Below are 24,890 nucleotides of genomic sequence, written 5' to 3' on the forward strand. Positions count from 1 at the left end.
TATTTTTTAAAAAAGCAAATAAACAACCTTGACTCAGTCATTTTGTAATCGCAATAAACCGCACTTCTCGGAGTTTCAGACGAGGTTTGGAATTGGCATGATACCTGCTTTGTGCTTGCTTTGAGACCAGAATCGAGATTATTTTTTTCCAGTCTTTGTAAAAATAACAAGATGTTTTGCCGATTGTCAGGTTTTCTTGTACTTCAATGAATCTGGCGAGATATTAAATAATCCATGCTCTCTTTTTATTTTTTTTCAGGACCTTTTTATTTCTGCTCTTTGACTAAGTGTGCTGTGTTTTGTCCATATCAGGTCAGGTATGGGAGCATGTGCCAGAACAGCGCGTCGCTGCGTCCACTTTCCGCCGGTACTCCGGGGGCCTCCGTCTGGCCATCCCCCAGGCAGATGCCAGGCCCATCCCCATCTCCTTGAGATGATGGTCAACCTGCTGCAACCATGAGGCACGTGGTCGGCCCACTGGCCTCCTCCACTCATGAGACTCCCTCGCTGAGAGAATCTGGTGAGCAGGATCAGCGTCAGGAAAACGAGCCACATGTCCATACAGCCGCAGCTGACGCTCACGGACTATGCAGGTAACAAATCTCATCCGAGTCTCTCTCAGCAACCGCTCGTTGGACACAAAATCCGACCAGCGATAGCCAAGGATTCTCCGAAGAGACCTGGTACCAAAGGAATTAAGTCTCCGTCTCAGATCCTTGGTAAAAGTCCAAGTCTCGCACCCATAGAGCAAGACTGGAAGTACCAAGGACCTGAAGACTCGGACTTTCGTCCTCCCGCACAGGTACCGGCAGCGCCACACCCCATGATCCAGTGAATCCATGACTCCCCAGGCCCGACCCAGACGTCTATTGACCTCCGGCTCACAACCTGCGGAGACATGAATATCACTGCCAAGGTAAGTGAATCTATCCACGACCTCAACATCCTCACCACAAACAGACACAGACAGGACAGCAGCATCCAAGATGTCACCGAAAGCCTGGATCTTTGTTTTGACCCAAGAAATCCGTAATCCCAACGGCTCCGACTCCTCATTCAGCACCTCGAGGGCCCCCAAGAGGATGTCCAAAGTCTCCGCAAAGATGACTGCATCATCTGCAAAATCAAGGTCCGAGATCTTGACATTGCCAAACGATGCACCGCAACTTGATCTCTCCGACATCCTCCCAAGAATCCAGTCCATACAAGTGCTGAAAAGTGTGGGGGCAAGTACACATCCCTGACGAACTCCAGTAACAACTGGAAATAAGTCAGAGGCGGTACCACCACACTTCACAGCACTCTCAGTACCAGAGTAGAGTTCAGACATCAGATCGATCAGTTTCGGTGGCACCCCACGAAGACCAAGAATCCTCCAGAGGACATCCCGATTCACTGAATCAAACGCTTTACAGAGATCAACATAGGCTGCAAGCAGCCCCTGCCGAAACTCTCGTCTGCGTTCAGTGAGGACACGAAGAGCAAGGATACGGTCAATCGTTGACCTCTTTGGTGTAAAGCCTGACTGCTCTGGACGCTGGTGCTCAAGCAGATGGTGGCGAACCCTATCAAGAATTATCCGAGCAAAGACCTTGCCCGGCACTGAGAGCAGCGTCACCCCTCGGTAGTTGTTGCAGTCTTGGCGATCACCCTTCCCTTTCCAGAGAGGGACAACAAGGCCCCTCTTCCAGTCAGTTGGGATGATGCCTGTGTTCCAGGCAGAGCACAAAACTGCATGCAACGACGCGAGTGCAGCATTTCCACCAGCCTTGAGAAGTTCAGCATGGATGCCACAGATCCCTGGAGCTTTGCCCCGTTTCAACTGGTTCACCGCAGCCCGTGTTTCCACAAGCGATGGTGGACCACAGTTGATTCGAGGGTCAGCAACAGGGATTGTAACACCCTTGACGTCCAACTCGACAGCTGGGGGATCAGCCTGGTACAACCGCTCAAAGTAACCGGCCCAGCGGGCCTTCACTTCAGACTCCTCTGTCAAGAGCCTACCACTCTCTGCTCGAACTGCAGTGCTCCGAGGGATGGGCTTGGATGAACATAATGCGCGAATTCCCCTGTAAGCGGGACGAGAATCACCTGTCCACAGGTGATGCTCTACCCCCTCACAGATTCCTCGCACATAGGCCTCCTTGTCCACCCTCAGTGCACGTACAGATTTACGCCTCAGCTCCCTGAACAGCTCAGCTCTGCCATTCAGCCTGGCCCTGCGACTCTGGTCAATGGTATCCAGTGTCCCTTGAGAGACAAAATTCTTCTTTGCCCCGCGGTGAACTCCAAGGCATCCACCGGCAACATCAAGGACGGTGGTCTTGAAGGTGCTCCACAACTCTTCAGGACCCCCCAAAGCACCCAGACCCCCCAAGTGTCCACTCAGCCTGTTCGCAAACTCCTCAGCTACTCTCTCATCCCTGAGCTTGGCAACATCCAGCCTAGGCTGGGATGGTACCATTCTCCAGGATTTAAGGTGCAGCTTTAGAGTTGCTACAACAAGCCTGTGGTCAGTATTGAGGAACTGAGCACTCCGGTAGACCCTGCAGTTCTGGATCATCCTCCAACGACCGTCAATGAGGACATGGTCAATCTCCTTTGCCACACCGCCAGTGTTGGAATACCAAGTCCAGCGATGAGCTTGCGGGCGCTGAAACCATGAACCAGCCACCCTAAGTCCATGACTTCTTGCAAAGTCAAGGAACTTAGTGCTATTCTGGTTCATAGTTCCTGACCCATGGGGACCAACACACACCTCATAACCATCCCTATCAGTTCCAGTCGATGCATTGAAATCCCCCAAGACTAGAAGTGTATCTCGTCTGGGGCACTGATCAACCACAGACTCGAGTGTGGCGTAGAATGCATCCTTCACGGTAAGATCACTCGCCTCAGTCGGAGCATAAATAGAGACCAGGGAAATGACACCTAAGGAGTGACGAATCCTTAATCTCATAATACGCTCGTTGACCGGTGTTACCTCAATTATCATTGGGGTCAGCTTATTGGACACAGCTACAGCAACTCCTTGGGTATGGTAACCATCAGAGCGACCAGACCAATAGTAGGTGTAACCACCCACCATTATCTCGCCGCAATCCGGTCTCCGAACCTCAGAGAGCTGCAATCCCGATGTCCAAACGCTTGAGCTCAGATGATAACAGAGACAGGTGATCATCCTCTCCTAGGGATAGGACATTCCAGGCACCCACCCGAAGGGACCGCCTCAGGTTAACCCAAGGAGACCGCCGTCTGGTGGACGACACCTCAGCACCACTCCGACACACTCTCCCGCAATCTGACCCAGGGATGTTACCCCGTGGTTTCCCTCCTATCAAAGATTGGGGGTCCCGAAGGCTTTGCCCCAATCCCATCATCCGGTGAGCTGCCCTGCGAAGGGAAGCTGCACAGGAGGTACTCCCACGGAGTGGGTTTTCAGATTTTTTTGCGTTTTTGCGTTTTGCGGAATGAAGCGTTTTACGGTGGCTGGAGTGCAAATCCTGCCACCAACCTCCTAATAAGAAGTAACCCAACTGCAGGAGGACGTCCGCAGACACAGTTGGGCACTAGATATGGATGGCCGTTGGCTCACAAGGAGCTCCTCCGCCCTTTGACAGGTTTTGTTTTTAATCCTGCTGGGTGTCCATATCCAAACACCCTCCTCACCAGAAAACCTGGTGGGGGAGACGGTTTAGTCGCCGACAACCCGACCATGGAACAGGTTAGTACAGGTTTACATGGTACCTGTAGCAGGTCACAGATCGAACCTGACCTTCATAAGTTGTCCATATAGACCCTTTGTAATTTGGTTGCATGCGCGTTGTATCAGTACATAGGATGGTACGGAGTTGGCGCACTCACCTTTGAGCCGTCTAGTCCGGGTTCAATTCTCGACCCGACTATAAACTGTCGTGATGGTGCGTAACGAATTGCGTCCCTCAGCCGGACGTTAAAAGCTGGGCTTTGTCTGCAAACGTAATTTGGTGACGTTGTCGATCCCACTGTCTTTCGTGACGAGTCGGAAAATTATATCCTGCATCTTGAACAAATTCCAAAGTCCTGTCATCTTCAGTGGAATGTCGGGCCTGGGAAGCGTGTTAATAAAGGACTTCAGCCACCAAAAAAAAAAAACGACTTTAACCAACCAACTCTTTGTTTATGATGGGTCTTCATAAGTTGGGAATAATTAAGGCCATTAAAGAAGTGTACGTGTATCGTTTCCCACTTTTTCCTTCAATCCTCGCTTCTTGTTACCTCTGCCACCGAATCGGGATGCCCTCTGGAGGATTCTTGGTCTTCGTGGAGTGCCACCAAAACTGATTACTCTGATGTCTGAACTACACTCTGGTGCTGAGAGTGCTGTGAAGTGTCGTGATACCATCTCTGACTTATTTGCAGTTGTTACTTGAATTTGTCAGGCGTGTGTATTGGCCAGCACACTTTTCGGCGCTTGTATGGACTGGATTCTGGGGAGGATGTCAGAGATCAAGCTGTGGTGCATCGTTTGGGAATGTCAAGATCTCTGACCTTGATTTTGCAGATGGTGCAGCCATCTTTGTGGATAACCTCGATATCCTTTTGGGAGCCCTCGAGGTGCTGAATGAGGAGTTTGAGCCGCTAGGATTGCAGGTTTTCTGGATCAAAACTAAGTTCCAGGCTTTCAATGACATCTTGGATGCTGCTATCCTGTCTGTATCCGTTTGTGGCAAGGATGTTGAGGTCACAGAGATTCACTTACCTTGGCAGTGATATTCATGACTGCTGGCTGTGAGCCAGAGGTCGATAGATGTCTGGGTTGGGCCTGGTGAGTCATGAATTCACTGGATCATGGGGTGTGGTGCTTGCCGGTACCTGTGCGGGAAGACGAAAGTCCGAGTCTGCAGGTCCTTGGTGCTTCCAGTCTTGCTCTATGGATGTAAGACTTGGACTCTGACCAGGGATCTGAGACAGTTAATTGCTTTGGTACCAGGTCTCTTCGGCGAATCCTTGGCTCACTGGTCAGTCTTTGTGTCCAACGAGCAGTTGCTGAGAGAGACTCAAATGAGATTTGTTACCTGCATAGTCCGTGAGCATCAGCTGCGGCTATATGGACATGTGGCTCGTTTTCCTGACGCTGATCCTGCTCACCAGATTCTCTCAGCGAGGGAGCCTCGTGAGTGGAGAAGGCCAATGGGCTGACGACGTACCTCGTGGTTACAGCAGGTTGATCGGCATCTCAAGGAGGTGGATATGGGCCAGGCATCTGCCTGGTGGTTTGCCAGACGGAGGCCCTTAGAGTAATGGCAGAAACTGGACGCAGCAACGCCCTGCTCTGGCGCATGCTCCCATTCCTGACCTGACCTGACCTGACCACCAAAGTTGGAAGGAGGTTATGTTTTCACCCTTTGTTTGTTTGTTTGTTTGTATGCAGGTTATCTCAAAAGGTTGTGGACAGATGCGGATGAAATTTGGTGGGCAAGTTGGGTATGTGAAGACAAAATGATTCAATTTTGGTGAAGATCTGGATACGGATCTGGATACTAGAAATATTTCAGTGATACTTCACCATTTAGAGATGGGGCCAAAAATGATATACTGTATAGCACGATCTCTCAAGAAATTGTGGACGGATTCGGACGATACTTGGTGGACATGTTGATGTTGTGAATGTGACGAGGAAGAATTGTTTCGATTTTGGTGAAGATCCGGATCCAATAAATTTTTTTAAACTTATTTTTTTAAGTGATTCTTCACCATTGAAGGATGAGTCCAAAAACGATATGTAGCATGATATTTCAAATTTTTTATTGTGCACCATATGTTCTACTGGGTCAGGCATTGCATTTTTGGAGGTATGTGCTCCACCGAGTTCCCTTCTCCTTCAGCATGGATTTACCACTCAAAAAGTTATTGCATGGTGTGTGTATCAGCTTTCAGAAGATAAAAAATAAAATTTTACCCCATCACTGAGGATCTCAATCATTCAAAACAGAGCTGGAGTAAATACTGCTACCTTTCAGTTGGTATTCATGAAGTTGAATGATTGGTCAGTCATACTTGAATTAAACATGAATTTCAGCAACTTTATCAATGAAATTGCAGGTTCCATGAAATCTTCACGATTTGTATTATCAACCTTCTTTGTTGCAGGTGGTTGCCTTAAAGGCCAGAGTCTTCATAACAGTGTCATTGATATGGATTCGCTGGACTTGCAGCATTCTGCTAGTATTCTCTACCTCCCTGATGACATGCTGCTTTACATCCTTCGCTATCTTCCGGCTCCCACGTTGCTGGCATTCCAGAATGTAATTTCATCAGATTTTCTGTGCGATTGTGTTTTGTGTATCAATATATTTTTTTCATTCTCTAAATAAGTGTTTTCTCCCTCCTATACTATGTGTAATGTGGTCCATTCGCTCTTCCCTGGTCAACAGGTGAACACTCGCTTTAGGCATCTTGTCCGACACCATCCAAGCATCTGGGCCTCCATCTCCTTTGCTGACTTGTGGCCTTCTCCCAACCAGTTCTCGCTTTTTCAACGGTGAGTCCTCACAATTTGGGGGGGAGGGAAACTAACCCCCCCCCCCCACCATGCCAAAATCTTTCTCCCATAAAGTTGAGCTGATGTCATGACTTGGGACGGTTTTAGTTAGCAGTTTGTCCCAGACCTCAATAATTTTGTCGCTCTCTTTATAATTTTGTTACGGTTTCCTGGTATGAGCGCGGGGTTCATGAAGGGGTTTCTCGGACTCGACCTCTGACCCTGAAGCCGCAATCCACAGAGAACTCTGCTGCCGATGGATTGCTAAGCAACCGTGGACATCCATCCATTGGAACCATTCTTTGTGCAGAGCGTTGGTGCTGCCTAAGCAGTCTCCTTGGCTATCGGACACAATCCTGGATGGGTCACCACTCCGACCCAGGATACCAGCAAGCTGGCACTCATTTTGCCGACCTCAGAAGGATCATGGGCAGAGTTGATCCCACCTGGTATCAATTCAGCAGCCGAATGGGATTTGAACTCAGGATTCAAGGATCCCAAGCCCACCACCCAAACCATTAAGCCAACAGCGGACATCGGTTGGAGCATTTAGTTCTTACAGGGTCCTCTGGCCCAGCATCACGTTGCCTTACATGGTGAGCTACTTATCTCAACTGGGGAACCGTGCTCTCAGCCCCTTCTCTTATCTACTTATTATGTACAGCTGAGCAAAAATGTAGGGAGGTCGGCGAAACTAAGGGTGCGAATCAATGGGGCACAATTTCCTGTCTAGCTATTACATACACCATGTTGAACCAATGAAGAAAAAGACAACTGAGCAGGTTTTAAGCTGTTTGTCAAAGGATGTATTTACAGGCAACAATCAAGTATCTACAGAAACAATGCAGTGCCCCAAAGAAAGCAATTATCTCTCTGCACGTAAAAGGTCCCCTTGTATACAGTTTCACTTGAACTATGACGAGACAGAGAGATGTGGTGGTATGTCTGGTGCATGTGTGGTTGGAGCTGCTGCGCCCAAGGATCGTGTTCTGTCATCTGCCGTTGGAGTCCTTTGGTCAGCGCAACTGGTCTTGTTCTGGCAACGACTTGTTCAGGCAGTAATTTGTGTGGCAGCAACTCATTCCTTCATGCAGACAATAATGAAGGCAGCAGGAAAGCGGTTGTCGGTTCGGACCGGTCCTTGGTGCGTCAGACAACTCTCTTGGTGGGCTCTCACTGGCTTGTGTAGGGCTTTGAGAAAGGCGAAGCAAAATATGGTAGTTGCTCACTTGTGTTGCATCTTCATTGGCCCGCAGTCACCGTTGTTGACCGGGCAGCCTCACCCATGTGTCTTGCACGTGGCCTTTTAGCTTTCCCTCACTCGCAGCACAGAACTAGCTTTGTGGTGCAATGCGTGTGTGGTTTGTGTTGGGTAAAGGTGCAAGGGGGAGAAGGATGGTAAAGGATTTAAATGGATTGTGGATGGAAATGGATTAAACAAAGAGGAGTTGTTAAACCAGTATAGGATTTGAGAGATAATGGGTGAAGGTTTTTGGGGAAGTTCGGGTAATAGAGGTTTGGGAGTGAAAGGGTGAGGAATTGGGATGGTTGGAAATATGGATTGATAGTGGAAAATCACACACAGGGAAAAAGCCTGCTAAACCCACGTAACACATCTTTCCCATCCCCTGTAACTAAGGGATGGGACCTGACTAAGCTTGCTTACTAATGAACTGTCTCACGGTTTCTTATGTGTTGGATGTAACTTCCCAGGGTAACTGTATCTCCTCAACAACAACAACAACAACAATGTAACTCCCCAACAATATTTACCTCTGCCACTGAAGGTGAAGGAGGTTATGTTTTCAACCCTTTCTATCTGTCTGTCTGTCTGTCTTTGTTTGTTTGTGCAGGATATCTCAAAAAGTTGTGGATGGATCCGGACGAAGGTTTGTGGACAGATTGGGTGTGTGACTAGGATGAACGGATGAGATTTTGGTGAAGATCCGACTACTAGAATTTTTAAAGTGATTCTTCACCATTGAGAAATCGGGATAAAATGATATTTCGCACTATATCTTAAAAAGTTGTGGACTGATTCGGACGAAACTTTGTGCACAGGTTGGGTGTTTGGCAAGCACAAATTGATTCGATTTTGTTGTAGATCCAAATCCGAATCTTGATACAAGAATTATTTAGTACTTAAAGTGATTCTTCACCATTGAGAGATAGGGCCAAAAACGATATAACACTGGATAGCATGATATTTCAAAAATGTATTAGGCCCGATATGTTCCCGTGGATCAGGCATTACGTGACGGAGGTACGCGCTCTACCGAGTGTCCTTCTCATTTTGTCTCTAAATCACGCTTATGAGGGTCACAGAACAACAACAATTCCTGGAATGGCGTCGGAAGCCCCTCGGAATGACTTGATTTACTGTCCTTTATTTTCGGACAGACGGCTGCTTGTGGCAGGTCAAGCTGCACATTCAATTGAATAATGAGGATTTGCTATGAAAAATTTGAAGTAATTTAACTCGGTGTGTAGCTCAAATAAGCCCCATGTGCGTGACTGCTTCTGCACAGACTGATTGTGACAGCACATTAGTCAACTTGGCCGAAACCTCCTTTGCTTTGATTGACATTCAAACCATGCAGTGTTTGAAGGCTGGGAAGAGTTGGAGTTTGAAATTTGAGGAGATGAATTCTAATTACTTGCAACTCTCATTTATAGAATGTCCACTACAAAGAGCGTCATTTCTGTCCACATGACCGATCGATGTACATTTCGATTTATTTATGTTCCTTTATACTGTGTTATGTCCATATGTGTGTATTATTGTGCTGTACTTGCTTTATATTTACTTTAGTCATCACTTTGCTGCACCCTCTTCTTCTTTTTCTTTCGGCTGCTCTCGTTAGAGGTCGCCACAGCGGATCATCCGTCTCCATTTCGCTCTCTCCTCCACATCTTCCATTGACACTCCAACCACCCGCATGTCCGCCCTCACCGCATCCATGAACCTCTTCTTTGGCCTTCCTCTTCTCCTCCTGCCTGGCGGCTCCATCTTCAGCATCCTTCTCCCGATATACTCCGTTTCCCTCCTGTGCACATGTCCAAACCATCTCAATCTCGCCTCTCTCACTTTGTCTCCAAACCGTCCTACCTGGGCAGCACTCTATGGGTTTGAATTCACCTTGATGACTATTTACCTTGTTACCTCACCTGGAACTTAGTTGCAGGGAGCTTATGGGATGGCTTGCCCGTCCGTCCGTCCATCTGTCCGTCCACAAATATTTGCAACTTATTCTCTGAAACTACAAGGACTGTTTTGATGAAATTTTACCACAACGTTCATCACCATGTATGTTCCAAAGTTTGTTCATGGCATGAAAAAATTGGGCCCGAGCGGGATTTATGGGGGTTACTCCCCAAAATAGGTATTTCCTTTCTTCTGCAACGACACATGCAATTCTGATGAAATTTGACCACAGCCTTCATCACCCGTGATTCACCAAAGCTTGTTCACACCATTAAAAAACAATTTTGGGTGTAAGGGTGTCTATGGGGGGGGGGTTACCCCCCAAAATATGAATTTGCTTTCTTCTCTGAAACTACACACACATTTTCAATGAAACTTGACCACAACCTTTATCGTCTGTGACATACCAATTTGTTCATAACATTAAATAAAATATTGGGGATTAAAGGGGTGTACAGGGGGAAGGGTGTTGCCCCCCCGAATGTATTTGTTTTCTTCTCCGAAACCACACCCAATTTCGATGAAACTTGACCACAACCTTTATCGCACGTGATGTACCAAAGTTTGTTCACGGCATTAAAAAAGAAATCCATATAGGTATTTGCTTTCTTCTCCGTTACATATTTTGTGGGTCATCTGTGCCTACCAGTGGTTCCCTGGTTATCTTATCCAGCCACTACCAGGTGAGTTCTCAGTCATTGCCCCTATGTTTGGAGCCAACATATTATTAATAGGTAAATCAAAGTGTAGTGTGCTCTGCTTTCAGAACCAATTTGCCTTGAGAGCAGTGTCCTGGAAAAACAACTCATTCTGAAATCGGGAGTTGTCTGTGTGGACAAGTTTCTTGCAAAAGTGTGTGTGTGTGTGTGTGTGTGTGTGTGTGTGTGTGTGTGTGTGTGTGTGTGTGTGTGTGTGTGTGTGTGTGTGTGTGTGTGTGTGTTTTTTTTTTGCGTTACTCCTACAGTTCTGGGCTGATTACATCCAGGCTTGCTAGGTAGGATCAGCATGACCCAGGCATGCACGGTGGTGGGGGTGGGTGGGGGAGGAGAGAGACACAAATTATTTATGTAAATGTGTATCGTGGAGCACCTCCTCCAGCTGGAGGTGGGTATTACAAGTCTTCACCATTAACAGTGTGCTTCACCATTAACTTTAGCATTCCTGTCCCCACGTTTTCCAGTGTGGTGAGGTGTTTTGAAATTTAAGCAGTCTGTTTGTTTTTGCTTTATGCTAGTAACCTGTTGTTTTGTAATTGTTATTATTATTATTTTCTTTTTTTTGCCGACATACCGCTCAAATAAAGGTATTTGTGAGAAGAACGTGTTGCATGCTTGGAACAACATCACCCATAGGGTGGGTACTGTGCTAGTATATTATAGTTGTAGTAATTTTTACCCTTTAGCCAAAATATATTCTTGAATAAAAGGTTAGCAATCGTTTTATTTTGTACATTTTGCCAACATTGATGAATGCCAGTGAAAGCTCAAAAAGTGGCAAAATTTTCGACCACACTTTCCGATGTCACATTCATTCTTCTTTATCCAATCTTCTAAACACCACTTCTTTTTTTTTAAACTCTTTTTCCTTCCATTGTGTGTGTGTGTGTGTGTGTGTGTGTGTGTGTGTGTGTGTGTGTGTGTGTGTGTGTGTGTGTGTGTGTGTGTGTGTGTGTGTGTGTGTGTGTGTGTGTGTGTGTGTGTGTGTGTGTGTGTGTGTGTGTGTGTGTGTGTGTAAATGGAGAATAAACTGGAGCAAGATTTGCTCAATTTCATTCTCGATTTAGCCCTCCTGCTCCACTCTTCATCCCTATTATCATCACTCTAAAGCCAATATTGCCCAAGTAATTTTGGTAGTTTTTTGAAAAAAAAATGATGAGCCCCCTTTTCTGATCAATACCAAGCATTGGTGAAATTGGGCAAACATGGCTGCGTGTTAGTCACTTTTGATTGGTCAGATAACTGGACCGGATGCGACATAGTGGGTTGCCAGGATTTGGTCGGAGATTGCACGTTCACCTTTGAACTGACTCATCTGGTTTTGTCATTCATCCGAATGTAAGCCATCATACTGGTGCTTCCATGGCATGGCCTGGCATTGTGTGCCGCCAGTCTGGGATGCTAAGCTGGAGAGTGTCTACTGGTGTTTTCTGGTATATGTTGCAAATCCCACATGGCCATTGTGAAAAGTTGGCGTTTGTGTGTTGCTACCCTGCCCAAATTACACATTCCCGCCATCACTTTGAGAATCCTATATCAGTGTCAATATGTCCACCTACAGAAACTGTTTTAGCAAAACCGATGCTCTAGAAAGGTTGCATTGCATGGATAATTTCATTGTAATGACCTGGGATTGTGCCATTTGTGTTTCTTTGACTTCTTCCCTGTTATACCTCTTGAGATTGGAATTGTGTTTTTGTTCATTGGAAATTTTATGTAACCCACCAATGTGGATTCCGAAATCCAGACTTTTGGTAATTTGGAAACCTTCGACGAACCTACCATGGGTTTGTTCGAGACATATTAGGGTGGCCTGAGCTGTGAAAGGGGGATGTGATCTTCATAGTTTCCTTTTATCTTCCATTTCCAGTTACCTGGTCATGGTCACTTCTTTTGGTCATCCAGGAGATCTGCTTCCAAAAAGCTAAGTAATCGTTCAGGATTCGTCTTGGTTGCTGTCGATTTTATGTTCTCTGTTTGTGTTGATTGGTCTTCGTATTGAGTGAGGCCGGGGGTACGAGACCGCTCAGGCCCCCATCTGCTGTACTTTTTTTCTCAGAGATTTCTTTCTTGCTGTACTTTCTGCTCGACACTTTTTCTCGTGAATCCTCAGCCATTTTGGGCAACAAAGTACATGTTTCTAACCTTTGATATTTGTTGGTGCAAATTTGGAAATCTTATGGTATCTGACCATTCAATGTAAATAATGTCACTCAATAAAGTATGATTCTTGTCGGAATAGTTTATGCTGTAAAATTACTTTCTATATAGAAAATATGTTTTCAACACGTTCACCACATTCCAATGCACACAAAAACACCCTGGATACTTTTACGCCACCACTCATGGCGGTGAGGTCATAGACTTTTTAATTTATTGAAGAAGTTATTTTTCTCAATTTCAGGTTTTTATTTCTTTATTACCCTCGCTGAAGGATTGGGAGAGTGGATTGCGTTTGGGTCCGTTTGTTTGTTTGTTTTTCTGTCTGTCTGTCTGTCTGTCTGTCTGTCTGTTTGTTTGTTTGTCCACACAGAACTTCAGTGTTTTAGGTTGTTTGTCATAAAATTGAAACTTGGCACATAGCAAGTACTCATCATGGGGAATGAGTGATTTTTTTATGACATCATAGGTGCCCTCGTGATGACATAAATGCATATGTAGAACACCACATCCAATCAGTATGAAACTTTTTGAGGGTCATCTAAGGATAAAATTGTCCACAGAAAAAAATTTCATGACATCATCATTCACGTGATTCAGCAGCCATATTGTTTTAGAAAAAAAAATCCTTCAAAAATCTTCTCTTAAGTGGCTGAACAGATCGAGGTGAAATTTTACTCGTATGACCGCCTGTCCATGAGGAACAAAAGATTCACACATATGATGTCATTGGTCACATGCTTTGGCAGCCATATTGGATTTATCCTAAACCTTATAAAAACTCTTCTCCAGAACAGCTGGGCAAATCGAGGGGAAACTTCACACAAGTGTTCCCCAAGCCATGGGTGTATAATTGGCACACAGCAAGTACTACTCATGGTGAATGAGTGTGGTATTGTTACGACATCATAGGTGCCTTCGTTATGACGTCATAATTGCATATGTAGAACGCTGTATCCGATCAGCATAAATATTTTTGAGGGTCATCTAGGGATAAAATGTTCCACAAATTTTTTTTGATATGGATCAGGTTTTGTCATTGATCCGAATGTAAACCCTGGTGCTTCCAGGGCATGGCCTGGCATCATTGAGTGTGCCGCCAGTCTGGGATGCTAAGCTGGAGAGTGTCTGCTGGTGTTTTCTGGTATATGTTGCAAATCCCACATGGCCATTGTGAAAAGTTGGCCATTGTGTGTTGCTTTTGAAGTCCTTTTTTTTATTTTTTTTTTTTTGAAGTTTTTTTTTTTTTTGCACTGTGTACAAGATTCGTGATTTTGGTCGTGGGGTAGAATTCCAAGAGTGGTCATGGCATTCGGCAGCCATGTTGGTTTTTTATTTTTTTTAATCTTCAAAAACCACTGAAATGGCTGAACAGATCAAGGTGAAACGTTACACATATGACCGCCTATCCATGAGGAACAAAAGGTTCACACGCATGATATCATGGTTTGGCAGCCTTATTGGATTTACCATAAAACCTATAAAAATACACCACCACTCAAAAGTAGTCCTGGTGAGGGCTTGCAATCTCTGATTACTCTTGTTTTTTGTTTTACACATGGTTTAGGCTTGTGGAAAAGCTCAGACACAGAACAGACGAGGACACAAAATAACAAAGGGAACAGCAGGAGAAAGGGGAAGTTCCAATAGCAGTGCTAAGACTGATGGAGATGGACAAGTAAGGGATGAGGGTTAGTGTAGAACGCAAGGGGTGGACAAGATGGATACATCAGCAAAATTTTGGGAGGGGTGGGGATGGTTTAATGGGGACAGAAAAGATCGTGGTTTTGGATTGGGAATGACTTAATATGGTGGTGAACAGCTGTCTTGAAGATCGGGAGAGAATAATGAGATCGAAGAGTGTCGAAGGTGGTTCCACAATCGGAAAAGAGGAATAAATGAGTGGAGGTGAGCAGTGGTTCTGCATTTAGGCAGTTTCACTAGGATGGGGTTTCTGGTGGAAAACATGCATCGAGCAGATACTTGGGGTGGGAGGCAGAGCACGTATAGGGCAGAGGGTGCAAGATTAGAAATGAGGCGGTAGAAGACAGGGAGATCACCGACTTGTCAGCGATGGTGAAGTGATCGGTCCATAGACCGCCTCATTGCGAGAGATTCCAATTATCTTGGAAGCCTTGGTTTCCATGACGTCAAGTTGAGCAAGATGATGTGAGGCTTGGGAGCCAGCCGAGAGGGGAGAGCAGTACTCCATCAAGCTGCGGATGAAGGACTTTAAGGTGGATAGGAGCTCAGGTGTGCCAAGGAAGACGGAGGATGCCCATCAAACGTCGAGCTTTGTCGGCCATCTTTGAAATGTGGCTTACCCAAGAGAGGTCAATGCTGTGAGTGAGACCCAATGGTTTGAGTGACTGAACCTCTTTGAGATGGTTGTTGGAAAAGTCGATGGGAGGGTTTGCAGAATTGCCCTTTCAGAGATGCACTTTTTTTTCTTTTCTATTTTTTTTTGGTCAAGGTCTGAGGAGAAGGATGCAGCTGCTGCCTGCTTGTCTGTCAGAAGGATGAGGGATGTCACGGCAGAGAGTGGAGTCATCAGCAAAGAGATAGAGGATTTTCCAGAGTCAGTGACATCATTTATGTATATTTGGAATAGGATGGGGCCAAGAACACCATCTTGAGGTACTCCAGCCTTCACAGGGAGAGGAGAAGAAAGTGTTCCATGGTGAGTCACACATTGGCTTTGAGATTGGAGGAAGTCAGGAATCCAAGAGTGGAGTTGGCCTTGGATTCCATAGGCAGACAGTTTGGAGAGCAATGGAGGATGCCAGACTGTATCGAAAGCTCGAGATATGTTCAGAGAGATGGCCCTGATCTCTTGTCTGATATGAAGGGCCTCCATCCATTGTTGGGAGAGTTGAAGTATTATTAATATTGTTATGTTTGTGGGGTAGATGGAGGAATTTCATTAGAAAGATAGGATTGTATGGCGTAACTTGGTCTGTGGATGTGTCGGTAACATCTCGATGTAAACAAAGTAGGGAAGCTGTGAGCTTAAGTGTTACATGTCACCACGCGTGGGGTGGTGCTGTGCTAAATTAGGTAGTGGTTAAGGATAATTTCTCCCAGTATGTAATTGCCCCCTGTGACCTTTTCCTATGTTTTTGTATTTCAAGACCGACAATAAAAAGGGATCACGTCCTTAAAGCAACTACAACTGAGCTGTGCATCCAAGCAGGCAGAAAGCTCCGCCTCCAGGGGTGATGGCTGGTGAAACCACGCCCCCGGTGTGGATGATTTAATGTGCATGACGTCGGAGATTGGACGAGAGTGAGGTTGGTCCAGAGAGTCTCGTGTTGGGTGAGAAGAAGGCAGTCGAGACGAAGGTTTGGCACGAGCGAGGCAGGAGATTGTGGTTGAAAGAGAAGGGCTGGCTTTCCAGCTGGCTTTCCCTCAACACGGTGAAGAAGACTGCATGATTCTTGTGTTCATGCTGAGGCAAATTCGCTCGTGTGGTGGAGCAAGACACTGGCCATTGACTGTTGGCTGAATCAGGTGAGACCAGCTTCTAAGCCTCGTGTTGTGCCATCGGGGAGAGAGACGGCACCATTTTGCGGGGCTGCGTCGTCGGCAAGCATGATTGACGAGAGAAGTTGTCTGGTGGATCCTGAGCCTTGGTGTTGAGTATCGCTGCTCAAATTGCCTCCTGCACGTTTTCCACCCAAAGAGCGGCTGCACGCCATTTTGGGCGCATTTTCCCATGCAGTGACGAAGCGGTTTGGTGAACTTCAAGCTACTGTACTGAAACTCACTTCTGGACCCGAAGCGAAGTGCCGGGAGAAAAGGAGGATTTTTCTTTTATTTATTGTCCCCTCGTCTGTATAAAGTCTGTGTGGAGACACCTCAAAATTAGATTTAATTTACTTCACGGTTCATTATTATCATTGTAAATATTTGATTTATTTTCATTAAACCCCGTACTTATTTAAGTTGCTTGTGTCTGTCTATTTGTCATGGGTTTGAGATAAACCCCCATGTGCTGTGCTTCCGTCTGCTCCGTCCTTACTGCCCTTTCTTCACACACGTGCCATAATCTCTGAGAATCTCAGCTGTAAACCTCCAAGGGAGAACTGTTTGGCCATCTGTCCAGGAAGGGGCTACCCCCCTGGACATGACAATATACAACAGCAATGCATGTTTATTCTATTCAGCAGAATTGCTCTTCCTTTTTTTTTCCCTTCAAAACTTGACATTTCTTGATTTATTTATTTATTTATTTTTGTTCTCAAGAAAAACCTGATAAAAACTGAAAAAAAATCACTCTAGATATGCTTCTCAAAATATTCATATTTTTACTGTGAAACCGGATATGTTTGAGAGAAAAAAACGATGTTGCATAATGACCAGCTTCCCCTGGCAGTGGTACAGCAAAGACTTGTTGATTATTGAAGTCTAATTTTTATCTCCGCCACCGTAGGTGGACGGAGGTTGTTTCATGTCTGTCTTTCTCTGTGAACAGTGTATATAGAAAAAATAATTGGGGCTGGATTCGCACAAAATTTGGTGGTGGTATTGTGTTTGAGATGAGGAGGAAATTATTTGATTTTGGTGAGGATCCAGAATTGCATACTCAAATTTCCTAAGTGATTCCTCATCATTGATATTCTTCATCAGGCCAAAAATGACATGGAGCATGATATTTCAAAGTTGTGAACGAGTTGACATCACTCAGTGGATCAATTGGTTCGGTGACGAGAACAAGCCGATTAGATTTTGGTTCGGATCTGGATCCAGATCCGGCCTATTGGTGGGATACAAATTGTAAACTGTTCAGCCTGGCGGAGGTATGCACTCCACTGAGTGCCGTTGCAGTTTATGTCATTAACTTCTGTTGTAAGAGTACAACTGCATATAGTAATCAAATTGACAGTTTAATCAAGAAGTGCAAGTTTATTCAAAATGTATACTTGCTCTAAACACCCTATAGGCCCGGTCACACCTTGACGTTTTAGCCAGCGATGGCAACGTATTAAAATGTATGTAAAACGCTGGCTTACGTTGAACTTTTGATGTTTTTTTTAAAGATTCGGACGTATTCATAGCGACTTGGTCTTATGTATAACGCATTGGTAACGGACACAGAACGTTTCGTTGTGTTATAGATAACTTATACCAACGAATGCTGAACCTGTTGTCGGCCTACACAACCGATGCCCAACGATAGTCTAACTTAGGCATAGCGCGTTGCACGCATCGCCGACGATGTCGTGACGTAGCCTATTAAAAGGCTGACGCACAACGATTCGAATCATAACTGCCGTAGAAATGGAAGTGTCAACATCGCGGTCACACCTTGGCGATCTTGCCAGCGTATGCCGACCTAAGAAAAATGTGTCTAAAACGTTGGGGCACGTCAAATACGGTATGAGTAAGTTTGGTATACGTGAGTAGAATGCTAAAGTACGCTATCATACGTCGTAGTAAGTAGAGTACGTCAAGAAATTTTAAACATGTTCAAAATTTTACGACGTACTCGGCGTATGACACACGTTCCGCATGCGATGGGGATAAGTTGTACACACGATATGTGGACGCTTACACACGTCCACAAACGCTACTTATAAGCTACTCATAAGTCGAAACACGTCGCGGTAATGTCTTTTTAATGCGAAACTTATTTCTAACTTATGTTTGACATGCTTTGAACCAATTCTTTACGTAGTCCCAACACACATCGACGTATGTAGACGTATTCCAATGACGTCTTCCGGTCGACAAAAAAAAATAAATTAACGTGTTTCTAACTTACAACTGCCATATAAAGACGTGTTCCCAGCGGTTTTGGGAATTGGTATATAAAAATGGTGTTCATAAAAGGGGAACCCAACAGTGTTTTCGAGTCCTTTTTGAGTTGATGTCCATGTCAGCAGTAACAGTATCAGTATTAGTATTAGTAGTAGTTTGTTCATGTTGGCAGTAGTAGGTGAGTGTGAGGGGGAGGGTGTGGGTTATGATGGATCGTCCTTGCGTTTAACGATTTAGCGATTTAAATGATAAACAACGATTTAAATGGCTGCATCTCCACTATTGAAAGTAGATGCTTGCGCTCAACAATTGGATTTTTTTTTTACACTTAACGATTTTTAAACGGTACCACTCAGCTATTTTCATTGTTTACAATGAATGATTTAAATTGCTGTCACTCGCCTTTGTTTTTTGACGCTGGGGTTTGGAAATTTGAAGTGTTTCTTCTGAACGTGTTAAAACGCTCAAACTCGACTATTTTAAATAGACGCTGCCGATGGACAATTGGAATCATAGCCAAGCTAGACATCGAAGTGTGAACATCCTCGTCATGCCGAAGAAAAGTTTGAAGAATGCTGCAAATAAGTGTCCTGGCCGTGGCCGTGGACGCTGACGCAAGGACGATCCATTATACCGACGTCTTTCAGCCTATGAGTAACTTAAAAGTAACGTCTGTCGATGTGTGGCAACGATCGCGTAACGTGCCAACAACACGTTAATCATAGGTTAGAAACAAGTTTCGGGTACGCTAAACATTACCTCGGCGTGTCTCAACTTATGATTAACTTACAAGTAGCATGTGTTGACGTCTGTCAACGATCGCAGACCGTGCATACAATTTGTGGCCAGCGTAGCGGAACATGTGAGTCATACGCCGGCATACGTCGTGAAATTTCAAGCATGAAAAAATTTGAGGACAACCAAAAAGTACAACGTTTAAAGCCAACGTACAACGACGTATGGCAGTGTTTTTTAGCGTGCTCTCAATGTTATCAAAACTTACCCATAACGTATTCAACGTGTGCCAGCGTTTTAGAAAAAAAATTCAAAAATCGGTATACGTTGGCTAAAACGTCAAGGTGTGACCGGGCCTTAAGGGAGTGGTAAGGGGGTGAAATATTCCCATCCCAACCGAGAACATTCCCATGCACACCTGGAGTATAACAGCCGGAGACATTTCCGAATGTCGTTATAGTTGTGGAGGAAGGGTTTGATACAGCAAAGTGCTTACCTTGTGAAGGCCTTCTTGGTTGATTTACACTGCATTTTTGGTGAGGAAGTTGTCATTCAAACTCCTGGGTCTCACGATCAGCCATGATCCTCTTTGAGCAAACAACATTTCAAAGGTGGCCTCCAAAGCCAGCCGCCGACTGGGCATCCTCCGTCGTACAAAGTCCTTCCTTTGCATACCTGAACTCCTATCCACCTACAAGGCCTTCATCTGCGGCTTGATGGAGTACTCCTCTCCCTTCTCTGGCTGGCTCCCCTGCCTCACATCTCGTCACCTTAGAATCAAAAGGTTCTGTCTGACAATTGAACCTTTGTTAGAACCTTTTGATTTGAAGGTGACAATCTTGCTCAGCTTGACACCATAGAAATCAAGGCCTTCAAGATTATTCAAATCTCCCGTGATGGAGCTGAGTCTATGGGTATATCGCTTCGCCATTGCAAACATGACAGTAGTCTGTCTTCTACCGCCTTCTTTCTGGTCTTGCACCCTCTGCTCTTTCCGTGCTTTGTCACCCACAAGTATCGTCATGACACACACAGACGACCATCAACCCTCTTCTGGTGAACCCTTAAATCCTCATCCCACTCCAATCCTTCGTATATATATATATATATATATATATATATATATATATATATATATATATATATATATATATATATATATATATATATATATATATATATATATATATATATATATATATATATATATATATATATATATATATATATATACACACACACACATAATCTGTTGCCTCGATGGATAATTTAGAACCTGATTTATTTGTTTATTTTCCTCCAAGCTTGCATCACATGATTGTATGACTGATTGAAAGTTGATATTCTGCCTGTTTGAATTATGCATTTGAACATGCTGTGCCAGCCTGATGTTCATTACTCTTTTTGTTCTTGAATCTCGTCTCAGGGCATCGAAAAATGGTAATTTTGAGGCATCTTTGAAGCTTGCCTTGGCATTCCTCTACAATGAAGGCTGTAAGTCTTTCACCTGCATACTTATTCATTCTGAGGTCATCTTTATCCACTTGTGCACTGTGAAGGTTCTCCAACGATGTCATTTTAACAAAAAGGCTTAAAACAGGAGGGGGTGAGAGGAATACGCATGGTCATGTTTTTGATTAGTTTTAACTAATTATTTTTAGACGTCGAAGGGGAATAATTACTAGAGACGTCGTTTGTGTGCAAGCCAATTAAAATGGTTACACCACAACAGTTTTTTTTTCTTTTTTCTTTTTTTGGTTTACCTTGTCGAGGCTCGTGAGAGAGCTAACACAACGCACAGCAGGGGGGGGGGGGGCATGAGACAAGAGGGCGGGAGTGGGAAGGACAAAACAGTGGGGAACAGAGACATTAGGAGATCTGTGGAAGGGAGAGGGATGGGGTGGGGAAAATGGGGAATACAAGATGGACATTTCAGGGACTTTCAGGAAGGAAAGTAGCGAATTTGAAGGAGGTGGGCTTGGGTGGATTATCGGGGTAGAAAAGATCGAGGATTTGGATTGGGGATGATAACAGCTGGTGGTGAACAGCTGTTTTGAAGGCCTGGAGGGAAGAATGGGATTGAATAGAGTGAGGGAGTTTATTCCAAAGGTGGGAAAAAAGAGGAATGAAAGAGTGAAAGTGAGCAGTGATTCGTGATTTTGGTATTTTTACCAGAAGGGGGTTGTTGGCAGACCTTGAGCGCCCTGCGGAAATGTGGTGGGGACAAATCGCAGAGAGAGAGCGGGAAGGCGGGGGGGGGGGTAGGCTGGAGAGGAGATGGTGGAAGAGAGAAAGACCACCAACCAGCCTGCGGTGAGAGAGTGAGAGGACCAAAGACTCAGCCTCATTGCGGGAGATGCCAATGATCCGAAATGCCTTGGTTTCCACAGCGTGAAGCCGAGAAAGGTGGGAGGCAGGAGCACCAGCCCAGAGGGGAGAGCAGCACTCCATCAGGCTGCGGACGAAAGCTTTGTAAGTGGTCAGGAGCTCAGGTGGGCCGAGGAAGGACTTTGCACGACGGAGGATTCCCAGTCGGCGACTGGCTTTGGAGGCGAGGTTTGAAATGTGGCTTTCCCAGGAAAGGACATGGCAGATAGTGAGACCCAGAAGCTTGAAAGAAAGGACTTCTTCCAGAGGATTGTTAAGAAAGTGGATGGTGGGGGGGGGGGTCTAAACGGTCCTTTCGAAGAGACATAGTGAGAGTGTGAGATTTGTCCGGATTGAAAGACATGTTCCACGTGTTGGACCGGTTTGTGATTTTATGCAGATCTGCAATGAGCAAAGAAGCTGCAACTTGCCGGTCTGAGAGATGACAGAGGGTGGAGTCATCGGCAAAGAGATAAAGAGGATTTTCCAGAGAGTTGGAGAGATCATTGATCAAAAGCAGAAAAAGAACAGGGCCTGGAACGCTTCCTTGAGGAACTCCAGCCTGGACAAGAAGAGAGGGATGAAAGAACTCCATTGAGGGCCACACGTTGACTACGACAGGAGAGGAAGTCTGCGAGCCATGAGTGGAGATGGCCTTGGATACCATCAGAAGAGAGTTTGGTGAGCAGGGCAGGGTGCCAGACCGAATCGAAAGTACGCAACATGTCTAGGGATACGGCTCGGATTTCCTGTCTGGCATTGAGGACCTCCATCCATTGTTGGGAGAGCAGAAGCAGCATATCCAGGGTAGAGTAACCTGGTCTGAAACCAAATTGATGATCAGAAATCAAGCCATTGGAGAAGAGGAAGGATTTAATGTCTGAAGCGATGATGGATTCCATAACCTTGCTGATGATTGGGAGAAGGCTGATTGGTCTGTAGTTGCAAGGATCTGTTTTTGCACCTTTTTTTATGCAGGGCAGTAATGTTGCTGATTTCCAAGCAGATGGCAGATGACCTTGAGCAAATGAGAGGGTGAATAGAACAGAGAGAGGGTGAGCAAGAGCAGAAGAGCAGGTTTTTAGGACACGTGGGCTGATGCCGTCTGGTTGCAGAATCTGAGTCGAGGTTTGACAGCAAGCTCTCCACCTTGTCAGGAGAAAAGTACACAGAGTCCAGGGACAGTTGGGTGTGACTGGGTAAGTTGGGTGGAGAAAGCAATGGGTTTTGGACACAATATTTATCTGCAAACACCGGGTTTAGGCATTCAGCTTTTTCACGTGCATTATCAGCAGTGCGGCCATTTGAAGTAAGGGAGGGGATGGAGGGGAACATACACCAGAAACAGATTTGTTTAGATGCCACCAGGATTTTGAGGAGGGAGAGAGGTTTGAGAGTTCAGACGATCTTCAAAAGATGTTGTTTTCTGGCTCTCCTGAGGGTAGATACACACTTGTTCCGAGCTTTATGGAAGGAACTGAGATTACCCTCAGTTGGGTTTGCTTTCCATGAGGCAAAGGCAAGTTGTTTCAGGACAACTGCCTCGCCACAAGCTTCAGTGAACCAAGGGCGGGAGGAAGGGTAGGACAACTGAAGACGAGAGGGGATAAATCTCTGCATGAGGGAGAGGAAGTTTCTTTGAAATAATCCCCAGGATGAGTTGATGTTGGAGAAAGTAGCGATAGGAGACCAGTCCATAAGTTTGATGGCTGCTTGTAGACCCTGCCAGTCGGCTTGAGTGAAATTCCAGACTCTACGGTGGTGAGGTGGTTTTATGATAACAGCCAGAGAGATGTCCACTTTGACAAGGACGTGGTCAGAAGAACCGATTGGAGCAGAGGAAGAGCAGTGGATATTGTCAGGGAAATTTGTCAAAATCAGATCCAGAAGAGATGGAGTACCATTGGTTGAGATCCGGGTAGGGAAGTTGACCGATTGAGTGAGTCACAGAAAGCTTTTGCTGAAGTGCCATGACAGGTGAGAGAGGTACCCACACCGAGCCAACTGGCATGATGACAATTGAAGTCGCCACATTTGAGGAAGAGAGAGTTTGGATGAGAAGATAGAAGTTGGTCCATGTTTTCGGATTGTGACGTGTAGATGGAGTCATCACTGTTAGCTGGACGGTACAGTACACATATAAACATGAGGTGGGAGTGGAGGGGAAGCCGTAGCCAGAGGTATTCCTGGGGGTGTGGGGGAGTGAGGGCAGTGAATGGAGAGTGAGGAATCGAGTCTTTGATGAAGAGAGCAACTCCTCCACCAGGAAGAGGCTCAGGTCTGTCATACCGGAGGAGGGAGTAACCAGGGAGAGATACTTGGGAGTCAGACATGTCTTGGGGGAGAAAAGTTTCTGTTCGGCAGATTATGTCTGGTTTGTTACTGGCAACTTGTATGGAAAGATCTGAAAGGTTTGAGTGAAGGCCCCGGATATTTGAGGTCCACACTGTTAATGAAGAGGGAGGCGAGGAGGCTTTGGGTGCAGGGGGTGGGAGTGGAGGGGGAGGATAGGACAAGGGATGAGGGGGGGGAGGGAAGGAGGGTTGTTGAAAGAGTGTGGGGGATTGCAGAATGGGGAGGGGGGCGGATGAGGAGGAGAAAAGGCTCTGTGGTGTTGGGGGAGAGTGGGGAAGAGAGGTTTGGACAATTCACTTGCTATTTTTATGTAAAGTGTTTGCTAAAATAATGTAAACCAACTTACAGGTGGCACTGCAGCAGCAGCACAGCCTTGTCGCCAGCACAATTGCTACACACAACCATGTTCTGAATATTGTTACCCTCATAACATAACAAAAGTCATTTTTTTCCAGTTTTGAGAAAAACAAAAAACTGCAGCAATTCTTCATCACCGAATATTTATTCACGATTTCTTGTGCACAGAGTTGTTAATGGAAGCTAAATGAAACACAAATCTTGTTACTCATTATGATTACGTCATGGCTATTGATGACTTCGGCGGAAAATCTCAAAAACTGGAAAAAATGACAGGGATTTTTGTTATGAGGGTGACAATATAATGGAACAATAAATAAAACATCCGATTTTTACCAGAATTTCGACAACCGAGTTTTAAGCGTCCTAAGCGATCGCAAAAATCGAAGACAAAATTAAAATCGAAGTTAAAACGAACTCGTAATGTCGAGCGAAGAAAAAATCTCCATTTCTCCACGCAATTATTCAATATTATTTTATCAAAGTCACAAAACCGTAATATTCGGCCATCCACCAACAATCTTTACATAATCTGACGGCTCAGCGAGTCAGGCATGCGACAATAACCTTTATTGGGATAAGAATGACTTTTAAACACCATCTTTATCGAAAACACCGTCGGCGCACACGGAAAACCTTAACGTGACAACGACTCGTCTGCTCGAGCGCACTGAATCATGGGACGACCCGTGACGCGTCGAGTGAAATATTT

At 45.3% G+C, this 24,890-nt stretch overlaps 1 protein-coding gene across 5 annotated transcripts in view; it reads left to right on the forward strand.

Annotated features, from left to right (window-relative positions):
- CCNF (cyclin F) overlaps positions 1–24,890 on the forward strand; it is a 145,680-nt gene that overhangs the window by 17,555 nt on the left and 103,235 nt on the right. For 3 of the 5 annotated variants that reach the window (XM_085883861.1, XM_085883856.1, XM_085883857.1), the window contains exons 2-4: positions 6,133–6,287; positions 6,417–6,523; positions 20,526–20,593. In XM_085883861.1, the coding sequence (XP_085739987.1) occupies positions 6,133–6,287; positions 6,417–6,523; positions 20,526–20,593 (330 nt within the window). Of the gene's footprint in view, positions 1–5,912; positions 6,029–6,132; positions 6,288–6,416; positions 6,524–20,525; positions 20,594–24,890 lie in introns of all 5 variants that reach the window. The other 2 variants (XM_085883860.1, XM_085883858.1) reach the window with 1 other exon arrangement.

Source organism: Eptatretus burgeri, chromosome 6 (genome assembly GCF_056783735.1).
Source record: "Eptatretus burgeri isolate ZD-2024b chromosome 6, Ebu_testis_v1, whole genome shotgun sequence".
Classification (NCBI taxonomy): Eukaryota; Metazoa; Chordata; class Myxini; order Myxiniformes; family Myxinidae; genus Eptatretus; species Eptatretus burgeri.